Source organism: Aphelocoma coerulescens, chromosome 5 (genome assembly GCF_041296385.1).
Source record: "Aphelocoma coerulescens isolate FSJ_1873_10779 chromosome 5, UR_Acoe_1.0, whole genome shotgun sequence".
Classification (NCBI taxonomy): Eukaryota; Metazoa; Chordata; class Aves; order Passeriformes; family Corvidae; genus Aphelocoma; species Aphelocoma coerulescens.
This window is the reverse complement of record NC_091019.1, coordinates 27,434,135-27,452,606: the sequence shown is the minus strand read 5'-3', so window position 1 is coordinate 27,452,606 and position 18,472 is coordinate 27,434,135. Positions and strand designations below refer to the sequence as shown.

Genomic DNA, 18,472 nt, shown 5'->3' with positions numbered 1-18,472 from the left:
TCAACTGACGAAGTTAAAACATCATTCATGTGCGAATTGTGTTCACCCTTGCAAAAGGAGTGTTCAAAAGTTTCAAGGCTAACAAGGCTGTAGGCTGTTCACTGGCTGCACAGGCAAGAACTGGGGATGCTGTCTGAGCTGCAGGTCATCAATGTCACAGTACACTTACTGCAGTGTAACCTCTTGGTCCTCATGCAGAGTAGCAGAGCAGGATTTAATCCAGTTGTAGCTGGAGGACGGTCCAAAGGCAGCATGATGGGCACTGTGGACAGGAGGCTTTCAGCCTCCCTCACACAGATGTAGAACCACCAAGCAAGGGCAACAGCCCCAACACATCACGGATTTGTTTTTAAAGGGAAAAAGTGTTTTATTTTTTCCAGACAGAAAGCAAGTGATACAGTCCAGTCTGCTCCTGTCCTCTGCCAAGGCCACAACCTTGACTGGGCAGAGATCAGGCATAGTACTGCAGATTGGCTTTTTTCTTTGCTTGAACCTCCAGGATTCCTTCCATGTAGTCCTCATGGGTGAGCTCTGTAGCTCCACGGCGGAGTGCAATCATCCCCTGCCCAACGAGACAGTATTTAGAGAGGGAATGTGAGCACCACACCAGTTCTAAGTAATTACTCCATGCTAGCTTTCACATTTCCCTCCCATCAGTGCTATTCCAGTAGAGGAGTACTTACCGCTTCGACACACACAGCCTTGCACTGGGCTCCATTGAAATCATCTGTGCAGCGAGCCAGTTCCTCATAGTTCACATCAGGGCTGATAAGAGCAAAGGGGAAAAAAGTCTGAGAGCATGTACTGAATAGAAAAAGCAACACAGTGAGTTTCCTCAATCCCACAGTGAGCTCCCAACAAGTGACTGCAAACCACTTCTCAGCTCTGAGGTATCAGCATGAGTGACAAACATAGCGCCAGAAGGCCATACCTGACATTCATTTTGCGTGAATGAATCTGCATAATTCTGGCTCTGGCCTCCTCATTAGGCATTGGGAACTCAATCTTCCGATCTAATCGTCCGGAGCGGAGCAAAGCTGGGTCCAAGATATCAACCCGGTTGGTTGCAGCAATCACCTAAGTAGAGTAGGATCATCAGTGTGAGGCACCTGGAAGACAGGCCTCTTCTCCCCAAAGATTCACCAAGCTTCTTCCCTGGACATCGTTTCCCATCCCCTGCTAGAGGGCCCTGGACCTCAGCAGCACTTCCCTCCTAGCTCCCAACCTTGACTTGTGTGTTGGGCTGGAAACCATCAAGTTGATTAAGCAGCTCCAGCATGGTCCTCTGCACCTCCCGGTCACCAGCCTTCTCACTATCAAACCTGAGGGGAAACAAGGGTAAAACTATCAGCGTGAACCTGACCACCCTGTCCCTATGTTTTTAAGCACATCAAAACACAGAATGACTGCAGTTCACGCTCCTTGGCTGAGGTGGTCCAGATTTTTCCTTCAAACTACAGTCCTACTGTGATGAGGACTGCAACTAGAGTAACTGTCAGCAGCACCTAAGACTTACTTAGTCCTTAGAGCTGAATGGGGCTTACGTTGTCCAGGCCCAAGTAGTAAATGAGGGTGAATATCTCCAGGTGCCTGCTGCAGTGATCAGAGAACAGTTTTATACAGCATGAGACTCTCAGACAGATCCCAAGTCTGACGGACTTCGCTCCTGAGCCCAAGGATTGTGGCAACTGCTATCCATCTGTGACAGCATTCACACTCTCTTTCTGAGTAGGCCATGCTTTAAGAGGCTCTGCTCACATACACAGGCAAAGTAGGCTGCTAGGCAGCTCCCAAGAAGTTTACGACATGGACTAGAGCTCACCTTTTAGTGCCAATGGCATCCAGTTCATCAATAAAGATGATGGAAGGAGCTTTTTCCTTTGCAAGAGCAAAAGCATCACGTACCAGCTTCGCTCCATCACCAATGAACATCTGCACAAGTTGTGGACCTGCCAGCTTCAGGAACGTAGCCTGGGAAGTGAAAGAGAATCCTAGGCCTCATTTCTCAATAGGGTCAGCTCTGAGTACTATAAGCCCTTAATTAAATCAAGCAAGCAAGCAAATAGACAGGAAAATCCCAGCCTCTGTAACACCAGTTTGTGTGTATGAGCCTCTTGCCCTGGAGGTGTTCTTACTCTTTGTCAGGTACTATTCTACAACAGCACACACTTCCAGAGGTTCCTTTTACCTTGGTCTGGGCAGCACATGCTCGAGCTAAAAGTGTCTTCCCTGTTCCTGGAGGCCCATACATAAGGACGCCTTTGGGTGGCTGTATACCCAAATTTTCAAATTTCTCCTTATGATTCATTGGCAGGACAATGGCCTCCACAAGCTACAACAAAAGAAAAATATTAATACATAAACCCATTCTGCTCCACAGATCCAGGCTGTCTGTTTTTGAGCTGAGGTTGAAAGACTGTTGTCCAGTCACACCAGAAACTATACATAAAGTATCACCTCTTGGATTTGTTTATCCAGCCCCCCGATGTCACTGTACTGCTCTGTGGGCCTCTCATCCACCTCCATGGCTTTCACCCGTGAATCATATTCAGTAGGCAGAGTCTCCAGGATCAAGTAAGAGTCTTTGTTCACCCCCTGTAAACACAAGTCCTTTACTTTTAACAAATCCCACATATAGCACTTAATAAACATGCAATCAAAACTGATTTACTAGACTTCAAGGATGCAGGAATAACCAGCTTTGACACTGGCACTCATCAAATCACCCCAGCTTGGCAGAGTGGAGAATGCCATAGTTAACCTACCACATTTTAAAAGAGTGGTCCAGTTTACTTACAATACAAAAGACAGGGTTTAGAACACTTAAGAAGTGATCTCTAAACTTTCAGCACCTAATTGTATATATAAAGGACACACACCCCAAACTGCTTTTCTTTACTACAAAACTAACTGAACCCATAATACCTTTCTATTAAAATTTTAAGAGAGAAATGGTCTTGGGGAAATCTGGACAGATTTGTCTCCTTTCTTAAAAGCAAGACATAAGCAATTTTCTGGCCACCATTGTATCGAACTATCACAACAGAATCACTCACCACCAGATCTCCAGGCTTCAACTTCTCAGCATCAACCAACCCAATAACAGGCAGGAAATATGTCTGTAAAAAAGAAATCAAAATAAGCAAAACCACATGTACTAGGAGAAGGTCCTTTGCATCACTCCTCTCTCCTGGCTGGGCACATGGGTCTTACCTGACGTGTAGAGGTCTTGATCACAGCACACTTGCCCTTTCTCTGGGAATCCAGGTCAATGTTTGCTCCATCTTCCTCCTGGTCATTTGGGTCAACATCCAGCAGCTGAAAACGAGGGTGAAAGAGTTCATGACAATGTAACCAGGCTAGCTGGATGACCCCAGGATTAATGCTTCTAAAATACATGCATTGGAAGAACTAAAACTTTCCGCCATCCATCAGCAGTAGAATCCTGAAAGCATTAAAGCCCTCCTGTAAAAATGGATTTTTTCCTTTCCTCATGAAGCAGCACACAACAGTGCATAGAAAGACATCACAAAATTCAGAACAGAGTAGTAGCTAATGGCATTGATTCCTTCTCCCATACAGCAGCTCACATTAAGGCTTAAGCTCATTAAGTTTTAAAACAGTAGTACAAACCAATCCCGTTTTTAAAAATAGCAAACTATCAGCTTTTTCCTATCATCAAAGTACTGAATTACAAAAAGAATGTGATGGAATACCAGAGCCCCAACCTTTGCTGTTTTGCAAGTTTCAGAGAGCATGTGTCCAATTTCACATGCTCCAGGGCTGTGTCACCATCTGATGGTTGTTAGGTACAGATGAACAGTACCCAAAGCCTAAGGAACGACCCAGACAACAAGTGGGCAAGAGAAGTGCACTTCCAGGTCACAAATAAAACCAACAGAAAAACTTGAAAGTTCTGGCTCAATACTCCATGCCTTGAATCCCTGATGAGTTCCCTGCCTTTCTCCCTCCCACTATATACTGCACTTCTCACGTTGCTATGTAAGAGCCCACCACTCTCACCTCAATAACATTGGAGACAAGGTATGGCAGGGTTTTGTTCACTTTGATCTTCTCACTGTTCTCTTTGATCTTGTCTTTCATGGCCTGGAGCTCGTGGGTCACTCTCAGTACCTCACTCTTCATGATCTGCAATTGGTACACAGAAGAAAGAAAAAGGAATAGTATCAGAAGACTAAGGCAAGATAAAATTAATACACTATTCCAAAAGCAAACTGTTGCAGAAATCTAAGTCTGAGGAATAAAGGGAAATGTAATACAAAAAAAGCCAAAGCCAGCAAATTAGCCAAGATTTGTTAGGACTCAAGGCTACACAGTCCGTTCTGTCTCTTACTAATCAATAACCCCAAATAATTTTTTCCCAGTGTCACTTGGTAGCTTTAGCCTAATCAATGCAATGGCTTAGAGGGCTGCAATGTGACCTATATAGCAATATGGCTCAGATATGGCAACTGTGGTTTGGTTGTGATATTTTAATATATACAGATACACAGGTAACTACATATACACACCTATTTTAGTTATGTTTTGCAAGGGGGTTGGAACTAGATGATCTTTAAGGTCCCTTGCAACCCAAACCATTCTATGATTCAGCCTGGAGAAGAGAGGGCTCCAGGGAGACCTCATGGTGGCCTTTCTGTATTTTTAAAGGTGTCTTGTAAGAAAACTGGGGACAGAATTTTTAGTAAGACCTGTTGCAATAGGACAAGGGGTAAGAGTTTTAAACTTAAAGAGGGTAAATTGACACTAGATATACGGAAGAATTTTTTTACAATAAGGATAGTAAAACACTGCAACAGGTTGCCCAGGGAAGTGGTAGATGCCCCATCCCTGGAAACATTCAAGACCAGGCTGGACAGGGCTCTGAGCAACCTGCTCTAGTTAAAGACATCCCTGCTTGCTGCAGGGGTTGGCCTTTAAAGGTCCCTTCCAACCCAAACTATTCTATGATTCTATGACCCTACTAACTATAAGGGAAAAAAGCCTCTAAGAGAGTAAGTTCTGTACTCCCCATCCAACAGTGAGTACATTTACAGCCAACACTAACGTACCCAACACAGGTGTCTGCAGTGCTGTCTGACTGACACCAACAGGCCTTCTCCCTTTCCTGGTTAGTCATACAGTGTGCAAACACACAGTTTGTGATCCCCACTGAAGTGGCTGGAGCACCAAGAGCTCTCAGGAGAACTGGTCACACCTAAATTGGTGTATGTGATCCTGTTCAATTGGGAAATCCACTCTTCACTAAGAAACTATCTTTTTAAAAGTCTTTATGCCTAAGCATCATACTGTGCTACTGTAACAAATTCACAGGACACAACTGTTACAGGAGCCAATTCAGAACCTATGTATATAGATATATATTTATATGTCTATAAATAAAAATGAAAAAAAAACTTAATAAATTTGATTTAATAAAACACAGCCTAGAAAACATTCCAGGAAAACTGCCTGAAGGGAAGGTTCTGACAAAAATTTTGCCATTATAATGCTCTAACTATAAAATGAAGAAGGCTACTTCTACTCCTTACTGTATTCTGCAGTTTAAAAATAAGACACATATTTACCTTAACTGTTTTTAAAGAATAATAAAGAATAACTTTAAAGTGAGTCAGAATTACTTGTGGAGCCTGAAGCAGTACAGGGTGAAGATACTCTGTAGCATTTATGAAATATTTTATCTCAATACTGCTAACACTGGGCAACAAACATATTCTAAATTTGTAAGTGCTCTTTTATGCAACACGTGTCTATCTTGAGAAAGGTCCATCTGCTTAACATCTTCATGAATGAACAAGCAAGTGGATGGAATGTTTTCTCATCATGTTTGCAGATGACACCAAATTGGGGGGCACAGTCTCTGTGTTCAAGGGCAGAGCTGCCACACAGAAACCTTACAAAATACAGGGACACATGCAAAGCCCCACACCAGGGAGGGAAGTGCACCTTGCAGTGACACATGCTGGTGACTGTCTGGCTGAGAAATGGCCCTGGGGTCTCCATAAGACAATAAACTGAACAGGAGGCAGTAATGTGCCCTGACAGCGAGGGTGGGAAACTGCATCCTGCGCTGTACTAGCAGGACTGTAGGCAGTAGATGGAGGGAGGTGTTCAGTCCCCTTTATTCAGCACTTTTAGATCCTACTTGAGCACTCGGTCCAGTTTTGACCCCCCCCCCCCCCATACAGCAAAGACATTGATAAACTGGACTGAGTTCAGCATGGGGGCCACCAAGACGGCTGGGGGATGGAGCAATGGCCCTGTGAGAAACAGCTGAGGGAACTGGGTTTGTTCAGGTGGAGAACAGAACCTCTGGGGAAGGAAAAAAGAAAGTTCAGTCAAAAAGACTGAACCAGACACTTCACAGGAGTACACAATGGGCAGATGAAATAACAAAGACTGAAACTGGAGAGGCTCAGCCTGTATGTAAAGCATATCTTTATCCCCACGAGGTCTGTCAAGCAGTAGCACCGAACACCCTGAGAAGCGGTGCAGTGTCTGTCTTTAGAGGCTTTCAAGATCCAACCGGATAAAGCCCTGAGTAGCCTGGGTTATGGCTGACCCTGTTTTGAGAAGGAGTTTGGCCTGGAGGTCTGTTCATGTCCCTTCCAACCTGAATTACCCAATGATCCTACCTGACTCAGGCCACAGAACAGACTTCCCCGTCCCCTGTGCCTAGGAGGCAGGGAGGGCCTGTGTAACTTCAGCTAAAGCATCCATGGCTGCATCGAACAATCGCCCCCTCAGCTTCCTCGGACCCATGCTCTTCCAGTGCTTCTTCCCTACCTTCACTGCTCAGTATTCCTCAATCTGTCGTTCTCAATTCAGTTAACCATGTTTAATTTTTTGCTGTCCCCGTGGCTGTGCTAACCCGCCCGCCCCGATCACCAGCAGCACAGAGCTCCCAACGGAGGGCGGCCCGGCCCGGCGCGGCCCCCGCCGCTACCTTGATCTCGCTGTCGAGGAGGCGGGTGCGCTGCACGATCTCCTCCGTGGACATCTTCAGCACCTCCTCGCCGACGCCGTCCTGCGGGGGCACAACGGCAGCGTCACCCTCGGCCCTGTCCGCGCCTCGCCCCGGCCCCGCCGCCCTCGGCCCCGGCCTCGGCCCCGGCCTCGGCCCCGGCCCCGGCCCCTCACCTCAGACTCATCCCACACCGACGCCATGTTTCCGCCGGCCAGCGGGCGCGCGCACCGCGCGGCGGGTTCGGAGCGGCAGATTCCACACTGCGGATTCCCGGCGGCGCAGGGCGGGGGGCAGCGGGACGGGCGGGACGTGCCGCCCGGGGCTGCCGCGCACCCTCCTCTCGCCCGGCGCTGCCGCCGCCGCCCCAGTCGCGGCCCCGCCGCCCGCTGCCGTGGCGAATCTGCCGGCGGGGCGGGGAGCGGCCGGTGGGTCACGTGCTGCCCCCAAACCTGCTGAGTGATGGCGGCGCCGCCATCGCGGGGCGGGGCGGGGGCGGTGCCCGGAGCCCGGCGGTGGAGGCAGACGGGGCGGTGTCTGGCAGAAACCCTTTATTACAGTCAGTGCCCGTACACAGCAGTGAGGGGGAAGGGAGCGGGCCCGAGCTGAGCCGGCCCCGCGCAGAGAAGGCCCAGGAGGCCCCGCCAGGCACAGCCTGGGGAGGCCCGGGAGCGGCTCCGTCAGTCCCCGGCCGAGCCCCGCGGGCGGTCAGACGTAGCCGGGCTTCACCGACAAGCGGCGGCAGTTGGGGCAGCCGCGGGTCCCGTTGGTCTGGAGGCACCTGCAACGGGAGGAGGTCGGGTCGGGGGGGGCTCTCCGCGGCCGGAGGCTCCCCTAGGGCCGCTCCGCGGCTGTTGTACACCACAAAGCTGTTCCCCGTGGGCCCTCCCGCCACGGACAGAGATTGGATCTCTTTCCCATTCCTTCCACGGAGGCACTTCCGCAGGTTTCTCTACAAAAGTTTGCTCCTGTACTGCTGGAGACAAGCCCACAGACCTCATCGGGCCTGTCTCACTGCCCAGTAGTTTGATCCTAATTCTGGTGTCAGTGTGAGACTTTGTTTTTAAATTCTTGGCTTTCAGATCAATGCGTTTTTAACACTCGTTTCTTCTACAATAAAATGATGGTACAGCTAACTTCTTTCATGGCAGTAGCATGATAATAGGCTGAACAGCTTCTTCACCTCTGTGTGTCACTAGCCAAGGAAGAAAGTGAGGGGACTTGGGAAAGATCCATACTGTCCCTGGGAGCAAAGAACTGCTGATTCCCCTGGTGGAATCAAATATGAATCTGTGAACTGGGCTGACCACGTACAAAGTGAGGACATCAGTGAACAATCATTTAGAGGACAGAAGTGGGAGTGTGATGGGTATGATGGCTGAATCTCACCCTCCAAGGCCGTGAGACTCAGCACTGCAATGGGATCCTGCAAGGCAGGATCAAGACAAAGGTAAGCAGGTAATCAAGACAAAGACCTGGGGAACAGTATGCATAGGACTACTCTGGGCATAAGCAGCTCTTTCCTATGACTAATGTCATGACAATAATATTTAGTACTTCCAGCTAATTACTTCAAGTGGAAGAAGTGGGAGCAAGGTAGTGCCTGGAGCTGGTTATTCTTCTCTCCAATGGACTCTCCACACATGCCACAGTACAGCTCCATCTCCTCCACACATTCATGGAACTTCACTACATGGTCACGCAATTCTCTCTGCTGCTCCTTTGTGCGATAGATCTTTTCACACAGGCAGTGGAGCTTCAGCAGGCCAAGCTGCATGTGAAGGACAGAAACATAAGAAAAGTGAACAATGACCAGAAACAGGAGTGGGAATGTTACAGGACCATCAGCTAGCTGGAGAAACATCAACAGGTCTCAACACTTCCTGCCATTAACCCTTCTTCTTTGTGTCACAAAAGGTAACACCAAGGTTTGAGACACTCAGCAGCTCTTCCACTCATAGTTTCCCTGAGCCACCCATGACATACAATGTATTTCACTTTCCTTTGCCTCCAGCCAGCCCACAGTTCAGCAGCTGCTCAGGGTAAAAATGTTTTTTAAGAAGAGACCTCTAATCCTCTAGTTCCGTATTTCATACCCCATTTTCGCTGCTTCCCATTCCTCTTTTTCTATCCCATTGTGACTCCTCAGTCACTTTTCAGACTTGCACACTGATGATAATCTGTGCAACTGCCCACAACCAAACACTTCATGACAAAGCAAATCTCAGGCATTCACTGGTTAATAGGAATGCTAATGAGCAACAAGAAGTCTGGATACTTCAATGTTTGACTTATATTGCCTGACACAAGACTATGAACAGTGCTGTAAAGAAGCTCTAGGATCCTACCTTGTTCCCTAGTCCCTCTGCCAGCTCCTGTGCCTTTTCAATGCTTTCCAGAGCCTGTGAATGGAGAGCACTTGTTAGTTCTCAGTCAAATATATAAAAAACAGGCTCATATTAATGTCCTATGAGAACTACTAAAAAAAAAGCTAAAGACATACAGAGTAAAATTTGCATAAACAAGCATCACTGCAACCCTGGAGAATCAAGAAAGCTTTCTGGCATATTTCCCTTCCCTCACAAAAGTTAATCCATGAGAAAAGGTTGGTTTCTGAAAGACCATAAGTAATGCAGGAGCTACATTTCTGTTCCAGACACACAGTGTCAATGTTGGCAGAGGCTGGTCCCCAAGCAGAGAGAATACAGACTTATTTAAACTCAGTCCCACACGCTCATTGGGGCTGGGATGGAGCACAGGCAAAGCAAGCCTTGTCCCTATCCTACCTTGCAGGCTCAGTAATTGTTGGGCAACTCCAATTTCACTTGTTCAAGAGGTGAGGAAAGGGATTACCAGCACCCATACACCACACTCATCCATTTTTTCCCTGCTGTTCATATATCCACCTTGCCTCACTTACACAGGGTGTGATGTAGGAGTGTTCTGCTATCCATTTTCTAAATCTGAAGGAAGTACTTAGCATAGCAGCTGTCATACCAAATGAGTCCCTACTTTCCCCTAGATGTCACAGTGCTCCTTGCTGTTCTGATAATTAGTCTCTCTTTTCCAGAACTATTGAGATCTGCTTCCTTTTTGTCCAGGGGGAAGAAGAGGTCTCCCTTGTGATGCAGTAGTTTTCAGGAGGAACATTATAAAATTTCTACCCTATAATTTGGCATTACTGCTATTGTAGGAGGAGAGGACCAGATGCGATGCAAAAATGCACTGTGAATGCAGAAGGAGATGGCATTAGACCTGTGGTGGCAGCAACAGCCTAGGAGAAGGAAATGGTAGAAGAGGGAAGCAGGAACTGAAGGCTAGCAGGGAGAACATAACTAAGAACTGTGCTTAGGAAGACTGAGTGTGTACTGGAAGCTCCTGAATTTGATTCAGGAAGAATCAAAGTGAAGCATCAAAGTGGGTAGGGGAAGAGATGTTGACAAGTCCAGGGGACAGTTTGTCTTGGACAGGAATATGAGACTGCACAAGAACGGGGGCAAGCAAGCTGTGAGCAGCCCGGAAGGATCTGCAATAACACTGATGACATGCAACTGAAACGGACTAACTGGCCAAAGAGACTGAAGATGGAGGAAACTAGGACAAAAACAGGGAATCTGCAAGTGGAAAGTTAGCAAATTGCTTTATTAAGTAACTGATATAGGGATGAGTAGCATGAAAAATGGGAACTGGGACTGCCAAGTTGAAGAACAGGCTTGGGTGAGTATTTAGGGATGTGACATCTAAGGAGGTCACATTTGATCAACAGACATAAGGTCCCTGACCCAGCAGGGCAGACTTCCCTCTGTGCCTGGAACAGAATACAAGATTCCTCCACTTTCTTCTTCTGTGGGATTTGGTGATATTAGAATTCTGTGCAAAGCCGTCATCGTGTTCTCACAAGTGAGAGCTGCTTGGTATCAGAGGCTGACAGTGGCTGGAGATAGAATCAGTGAATGTAAGGGTTTGATGAGTGCTCTGAATATTCTCTCGTGCAGAGGCCTACCTGCTGTGTCCTGTCCTGTTCTTTTAACACTGAGCAAGCAAAAAAGTCCACAGTTTCTTCTTCCATTGCTAACAAACATTGTGTTTACTTACTGAGATTGCACAGTGTGTCTCACCCAACTCATTCCCTGATGGAGGCACTCAGATGCTGACAGCACCCTGAACTTGTCTATTCTGACAGACATATACTGGACATCCTGATATCTGGAATGCTTCATTTAAGCTAAAATTCTTGGTGTCTCAGTATGAGTGATAAGAGTGAATCTTCATCATGTTTAGACCCAACCAGCATCTTGATGTGTCACTGTGCAGGAACTCCAGGTTGTTCAGAGCTGGTTCAGGGCTAACCTTTGAGCATTTCATTCTGTGGCCAAGTAATGTTCCTGCCATGCAATGTGTGCATCTAAGTGCAGCCTGGACTTTAATACACATACACACTGCCTAAGCATTTTCAAAATAAGTAACTTCACCCCCTTGTTCTATATTGACTGGCTGTCTATCCCCAAGTAACTTCCTGCTCTCATTTCTGTTTCGCATCAGAGTTTATAGACCTTCAATATTTCTCCAGGAATTTTATGCCACATTTGCCTGCAAAGCACATGGTGGAGCTGTAGAGCTGTCTAAACATCACTAGCACATCAATGAGCTTAGTCATATAACTAAAAAGTAGGCAGGGGAATCTATTTCAGAGCATAAGGCTTCCTTCCTCCAGTGCTGCTTTCTCAGTGTAGAGCTTAAAAGTCATCAGGATTGACTAATGAGGCAATTCTGTAACTTAGCAGTCTGACTCAGAATGGATGTTCCTACCATTAGTAACAAATTCCTGTCTGAGAGAGACCATTCAGAGAAACATATCTGTACAAGCACAGACCCTGTTGGTAGAACCAAGGTGGGGGTACAGGTCTCTTCTGAACTGCACCCTCATCAAAGTGCAGTACAAGACTGCTCTAATCTTGTCTAACAAAATTCTGTAGAAACAAGTTTGTAACTGACCTTGTCCAGCTCCTTTTGAATCATCCAGCACTTAGTCACTCCTAGCAGCACCTGGATCAGGCCCAGGCGGTTTCCAATCTCTGTCATGATGCTCATGGAAGAATCATACCGAGGGAAGGCTGTCTGCAGAAGCAGGGAGGAAAACACATGTTTTGCTATGGTCTGCTTTTCATGCCCTCTTGCTATTCCCTCTATCCTTCCTGGCAGGAAAGAGCTGTACCTGCACGTCTCTGCGACTGCGATGGATATCTGCAAAGCAGAGCAGACACAGTGCTTGCAGCGGCCGGTCACCATGCTGCAGGGCAATTTTCATGGACTCCTGAAAGAAATTGCCTCTGGTCAGTAGAAGAGCTTGGTCCTGGTTCAAAACAGCAAGGCTGGGACTCTGCACTCTTGCCACTGAAAAAGATCAGCTTCAAAGAAATGGCACCATCTTTTAAGGCAAGGAAAGTCTTTTTCATATGTTCCTAACCAAGGGCCATTCACAGACCCAAATTTTGAAGCCCCTTGGGCTACAGAAACCACAGCTCTAAGATTGGAAGGCAGCAGGAGGATCTACAGTCACATGTATCTTGCCATGGTATCTCTGTTGCTCCCCGTCCTGTGGCAAGATCCCCTGGCAGAGCCCCCGCCAGCTCTGTGGCTGCCCGCACCCTGTACCTCACAGCAATCCATGGCGTCTGCCAGGCGCCCCAGCTTCCGATAGGCCACGGCCATGTGGTACTGGCTCATGGCACGGTACTTCAGGCTCCAGCCCTTCCCGTAATCATTCACCAGTTCGGCGGCTTTACATGGGAAGAACAAGGCTTTCTCGTAGTCCTGTAAGGCAGACAAGCACACAGACAGCAGTCACAGCAAAAGTAAAGCAAAAAGGAAAGAAGAAAAAAGTCCAACTATTTTTGATTTACTAACACCGCAAAAGCTACCAGATTTCTGTACATCTTTAGACTCGTGCTGTTCCTCTTCCACATGCAGTATTTTGGTGGATATCAAACTGTGAAAGGTGGAATTGCTGTATATTGAATTCATATTATTCTCTGGGTTCAGGACAATGGGGCAATGACCCAGCAAATTAATTTTATGTAGTATGCCATTAACTTTATGCTGCAGGACCCATTTACCCTCCTCTATAAGCAAAGGCTGAAAACTTTCTTTGCTCTTACGTCATCTCTGCTTGTAACATCTACATGGAGCCTTCATTTTCTCCATGTGGTGAGTTGGGTTCTCCAAGAAACTCATTATCCATCATTGCAGGAAATAGGAACTAAGAATCATGGCTTCATCAAATTCACAAAAAAAGAGCAATACATTTTCATTTTTAAGCATTTTCTTTTGCATTAAAAGCATGTTAGAAATAAATCTTATTTTACAATAATTATGTAAAACTTATCTAAATATCTAAAACTGTAAGTTATATGAGACTGCAGAAGTGAAAAAGTCCTCATATTTTTTAAATTCTCCACAACACACAAAGGAAACCCCAACTCCTCAAATTTCCTTTCTCCCTTCTTATTTCACACCTGAAAAGTATCCAGCACAATGTTATTTTCTTTATTTTTGGTCTCCACACTTCAGGTGATGAGTCTTCTATGAGTGACAAAATCAAGACCTGGTGAGAAAAACCTATTTGTTGCTGTTTGTACTAGAAGTTAGAACTGGCAAATCAGCCCTATGCTCAATCCCTGCTCAATCCCTGGTTTTACCTACAGCTGCTTCCTGGCAGCTATTTGCCTACAATAGCGGTAGAAATAGAGAATCCATGAGTTCTGGATGCCAGCCCTGTGTCTCTGATGTGATCTTCTTTGAAGCTAAGTTTGATCTTTTCAACGCACATATTCACAGCTGCTTCTGCTGTGCTGTGTAAACATGACACTAATCCTCCCATCCTTACTGTGGAGGAGAGTCCTCCATTCGGATTTTACCAAGGGATTTTTACAGTGCTCTCTCAGTCCTTCACTTCCAATAGGAAAGACATAGGCTGAAATTCACATGATTTCCAACGCTTTCCTGAATCTGTGGGACAATCCCTTCTGTCCCTAAGGTTACTGTACCTTTATCTGGGTGTAGAAGTTCCCGAGGCTGCAGCAGACTCGACATTCCAGCATCTTGTCATCATTGTTGTGTGCGTAGCGTAAAGCTTTCTCAAAGCACTCCAAAGCCTTCTGGAAAATGCTGAGGCCCAAGAAGGCATTGCCCATGCTGAGGCTCACCTGGCCATTCAGCTGCATGCTCACAGTGGTACCCTGCATATTCAGGCACGTCTTACAGTAAGAGATTGTTTTCTGGAATTCACAGAGTTTCTCATTACTGCGAGCCAGGTTTAGGTAGCTCTCTGTAAGGAAGTCTGGGTCTTCCAGCTCCCGTGCTGTGTCAATCTGCACCACTGCAAACTTTAAGTAGAGAAGACAGTGTTTACAAAAGTGTATAGTTTATTTAAATACAGCTCAAGACTCACAGAGTAGTGCTCTTCTCCTGTACTGGAGAACAGGCTCATCTCTGAGCAGGGCAGACAAGGCCATCAGCACATGGAGAAGCATCATATGCACTGAGCAGTTAATCTGGTGGTTTAAAAGGCCTATGGAGACTCTGAAGAAACCTCTCCCTCTCTCCACACAGTCTCTGGGCAGGGAAGATGAACTAGACTGGCAGTTAGGGGAAAAAAAGCTGTTAAATGGCCCTAAAGAGAAGCAGGTGAAGCAGGAAACATCTGTCACAATGCAATTCAGTTTTCTTTCACTCCGTGTAATGTATCCCACTTTTTCTGGAATTTCTAAGCTATTAAAGTACTCTATTAATAGAAGAAAGTAAGCTACTTCTTTAATGATTTTTTTTACTAATAAATTGCAGTCTTGATCTTGACACTTCTAGTTCTATAACCTCCAGGATTTGTTGCATACTGTTCTCTTAAATGAAGTCTCTTTCTTTCAGGCTGCAGACCCTTCTAAGCAGTTACTCTAATGTTTTGTGATGAACCAAGCACACTGCTGGCTTGAATTAGTACCAGTAGCAAAGGTAAATAGTTAGCAATTTTCATTAGACATTATCGCTTAGGATTATGGATAGCAAATTCCAAGGGAATCAATTACTTCCTTTTTTGTATAGTGGCTACATGTAATAATTTAAGCTTCTAGAACATTTTACATTCTTTGGAAACAAAAAAAAGCAAAACCCCCAAACCTCCCCAACCATAAATTGTGATGTTTGGTTTGTATTATCTTCCCAGCTTCCTTAACAGTTTAGGAAAGGTGCTGTGTGGACTCAGTGATGTGCACTAGCTCATGCTTCCTCACATTCCCTTAACTTTGCACAAGTCCTTCATTATTTCCTGGTTGCCACAGCCTCTTTCCTTGGTATGAAGTAATTTTTCCTCTCCAAAAGAGGTTGAGCATCACAACCCTTCTTAAATCACTTTTTATTTCATGCCTTTATTTCTGACCCCTTTTCTCCTGTTATTTCCTCTCTCAGTGGCTTATTGCTAAAGTTCTCCTTTCTCTATCTTTGATCACTTGCTGTATAAAATCTTTAGTTTGAATGAAGCCATTTTTCCTTCCTAATACTGTGAAGAACTAAAATTCACCTACTCTGATCCCACTTTCTGATCTCTTCTCAGATAATAAATTAATGTTCAGGTATACTAAGCTCACTCCTCCTTTGCCTTTTTTTTTCCCTATGAAGTCTTCAATATTTCCTTTAGGTACCTACATCTTACCTTTTTTTCTTCTTTCTTCCCCAATCATTTTGTTGTTTTTGCCACAATTTCACACCCCTTAACAGAATTGTTTGTCTTCAAATGTTTTCCAAGTGTATTAATACCTCTCCTTTCTTCTTCATCCTAAGTATTTGGTTTCAATATAGGGCTTTGACAAGTGGATGGGTTTACCACTAAGATGTGCCCCTCTCCCCCCTCCACTTCCAAACAGAGCTACCAAAAACTTTTCAATGAGATGTAGACACCCCCTTCACATTTTGTTCTAAATGCTGAATGATAACCAGTCTAGTTAGAGGCAGCCCAAAACATCAGGACAAGAATATTAAAGCCCTTTAGTAAGACCCTATTTCAGGCTGGGATAGTTTCTTAAGACTATTACAACACCCTCTTGCCTTGTCTTACAGATTCTTGAGTTGCCCTCCCAAATGCTGCCTGCTGCTCTCTATATACATCCTGTTACTTCTCAGATCCACACACCAGCTTCTTTTTGCTCATTTAATTAAAGTGTTTATCCTCATGCACTTGAAATGTAACTTCAGCTGCTTTTTACCGCTCTTCCATCAAGCCCCATATCCTTCTTTCTTTCTTCTATGCTGTCCTGAAACTGGGAGCTGCTCTCTGAACTCAACTGTGAGACACCTGGTATGTCTCAATTACCTCATCAAAACAGCATCTTCTTTTCCTTCTTAATCAGCCCCCTTGCAAGCAAATAATTGTAATTAAAAACCCCCAATATAAGATCTGTATTAGATATCAGCCAGAAGCTGAACAAGATAACAGACATGTCTCCACAAGATCGGTACTTGTTCTACAGAATTCACTTGGAGTTCTCCTTTTATGCTGACATTCACACTGTTAACAGCTTGTAGTGGACAAAGGCCCTGTTGTCATACCTTTTCCTGAAGCCTGATAACATGGTGTGCCTGTATGTGGGAAATAATCAAGAAAAGTTCCCATGATTAACTGGAGAACTTAAATAACCCAGGAACCCTGGCGAACCAGACCCAGTTAAAAATCGTATTCTGTGTATCTTGTGGGCTGGAGCTCTTGGTGAGCACAGTGGTTACAGCAGCCCAGAACATGCTCTCAATAGTTGGTATTTTCTGTTATACACAAATACCCCCCCCGCCCCCTTTCAGCCACGTTCTCCAGCCACGTTCCATAGTGGGTGCGACACAATGGCATGCATTCATCTCCAGTTCACCTTACCTTCAGCATGTCTTTGTATCTGCCCATCTCTGCATGAGCAGTGATGAGGCAACCCAAAACCCGAAACCTGCCAGCAGGATCCGCAGACTTCTCCAAAACCCTCATCCAGACTCGCAGGGCCTTTTCGGTCTGATTAGACTGGTAAAGATGGAGTCCTTTTTCTATCTGTTGCTTTGTCTGGTCCTGACCCATCGCCCATGGATGAAAAAGCCTCATACACTAACCTCTAAGGATAGCAAAAAGGACGTGCTTGTAAGAGAACACAACGTAAAATGCCCCACTAGAAGAGGGCAGGTTGTGTGCTCAGAAGGCCTGGAGCCGTAAAAGCCCAGCCATGTCAGGGGGCTGGAGCTGTGGTAGGCAATGGCAAGAAGTGTGCTCAGCACTGAAGGCAGAATCCCAAATCCACTAGGCAAACATCTGGCTTGCTAGGGCTCCATCAGTGCATTCGTCAGTCCAATCCCCTAAACAAAGAGGAAAAGCACAACAGGGAGAGAAAGAGAAAAATCTCAAGCCACAGGAGTGAAACTCAATCTCAACAGCCAGTGCTGCTCTCCTTCCCATTGGCTGCAGCTGCTCCTGCCAGTCCAGCTCACGTGGCTCCCAGGAATTTTAGTCAGGCTCCCCAGCTCCCAAGGTCACGGTGCCAACTGCCCACCCCTGCCCGCCAGTATGCAGCTTATAAATACCCCAGGGAGAGACAATCGGTTGCAGTCACAGCCTCGGGATGCCTCGGCTGTCTCTTTCCTCTCTCTCTGGTCATCCCCTTAGACAAGCACTGCTGGTGGGGGGGATAGCTTGGGAGGGAGCAGACTCAGGTGGAATCGTAGCTTTAGGAACAACATGCCTTAAAAAGTCAGGTGTGAACAAGGCAACTTCAGTGTGTACACATGTGCAGTGTTACGCTTGCAACAATGTACTTGATACTTTGCTAGGCACAAAATTCAGCCTCCCTTTTGAGACCTCAGCTGGCATCATGAACTGTTTTTGTGGACATAAGTCAGCTCTGTCACAGGTTTGCTGCAAATACACCACGGACTTCCTAATTTTAGGGACACGAAGTTAATCATCCTGAAAACCCTGGTTCTTGACTGAATGTTGCTCCCTGCCATCAGATGCCTGTGGCAGTCCTCCAAAAGTTTCCAACAGAAGTCGTCAAAGGCACAACTTAAGTTCTGCATCCAGAACTTGCCGATCTTGTATGATGAATAACAATAAAGACACAGAACAACAGATATCTGCACTTTTTGGTTGCAGGAGAGAAGTGTTAGCCCCATTAAAAGATAGCTTTATCTCTCCCACACTCCATTGAAAAAATCAGATTGGTTCATCTAGGAGTTGTTTCATACTCTCACCAACGTGCTGTGTTTTTAATGTTTTTAGTGCAGCCTTAGTGGTCTAGAGATTTATTCTGTCCTTCCTAAGAAGATACACCAAACATGGGGGGAGGGGGGCAGGTGGAGAATACTACAGGGATATCTAATGTTTTGCAGATGCAGAAGTTCCAAGAACCAGTTTTGTGATCCTTTTCCTGAGCAAAGAGAAGCAATTACGATTTCAAGTTTTAACAGACC

At 45.9% G+C, this 18,472-nt stretch overlaps 3 protein-coding genes across 3 annotated transcripts in view; all 3 read right to left on the bottom strand.

Annotated features, from left to right (window-relative positions):
- Nucleotides 1-363: 363 nt before the first annotated feature.
- On the bottom strand, nucleotides 364-7,356 carry PSMC3 (proteasome 26S subunit, ATPase 3). The gene is made up of 12 exons (XM_069017236.1): nucleotides 7,162-7,356; nucleotides 6,968-7,048; nucleotides 4,024-4,149; nucleotides 3,214-3,318; nucleotides 3,057-3,119; nucleotides 2,458-2,595; nucleotides 2,189-2,332; nucleotides 1,823-1,971; nucleotides 1,226-1,322; nucleotides 932-1,077; nucleotides 684-765; nucleotides 364-562 (listed from the first exon to the last, which is right to left on the bottom strand). Exons 1-12 carry the CDS (start codon nucleotides 7,186-7,188, stop codon nucleotides 452-454), a joined length of 1,269 nt encoding a protein of 422 aa, XP_068873337.1. The 5' UTR covers nucleotides 7,189-7,356; the 3' UTR covers nucleotides 364-451.
- A 182-nt stretch (nucleotides 7,357-7,538) lies between these two features.
- RAPSN (receptor associated protein of the synapse) lies at nucleotides 7,539-17,338 on the bottom strand. The gene is made up of 8 exons (XM_069017238.1): nucleotides 16,899-17,338; nucleotides 14,032-14,370; nucleotides 12,641-12,799; nucleotides 12,201-12,299; nucleotides 11,981-12,103; nucleotides 9,334-9,387; nucleotides 8,557-8,756; nucleotides 7,539-7,766 (listed from the first exon to the last, which is right to left on the bottom strand). The coding sequence occupies exons 1-8, from the start codon at nucleotides 17,112-17,114 to the stop codon at nucleotides 7,694-7,696; spliced, it is 1,263 nt and encodes a 420-aa protein (XP_068873339.1). The 5' UTR covers nucleotides 17,115-17,338; the 3' UTR covers nucleotides 7,539-7,693.
- Nucleotides 14,322-18,472, bottom strand: part of CELF1 (CUGBP Elav-like family member 1) — a 69,833-nt gene continuing 65,682 nt past the window's right edge. The window contains exon 15 of the transcript XR_011151373.1: nucleotides 14,322-14,370. The gene's annotated coding sequence lies outside the window, so the exon portion shown is untranslated. The remainder of the gene's footprint in view (nucleotides 14,371-18,472) is intronic.

Coding starts and splice junctions, on each gene's coding strand:
- PSMC3 (XM_069017236.1), bottom strand. CDS start 7,188: ATGGCGTCGGTGTGGGATGAGTCTGAG. Junction 2,596..3,056: donor TGAAGCCTGGAGATCTGGTG/GTGAGTGATTCT, acceptor TTGTGTTTACAG/GGGGTGAACAAAGACTCTTA. Junction 563..683: donor AGGCTGTGTGTGTCGAAGCG/GTAAGTACTCCT, acceptor CTCGTTGGGCAG/GGGATGATTGCACTCCGCCG.
- RAPSN (XM_069017238.1), bottom strand. CDS start 17,114: ATGAGGCTTTTTCATCCATGGGCGATGGGTCAGGACCAGACAAAGCAA. Junction 14,371..16,898: donor GATACAAAGACATGCTGAAG/GTAAGGTGAACT, acceptor CTCTACTTAAAG/TTTGCAGTGGTGCAGATTGA. Junction 9,388..11,980: donor TTCAAAAGGAGCTGGACAAG/GTCAGTTACAAA, acceptor CTCCATTCACAG/GCTCTGGAAAGCATTGAAAA.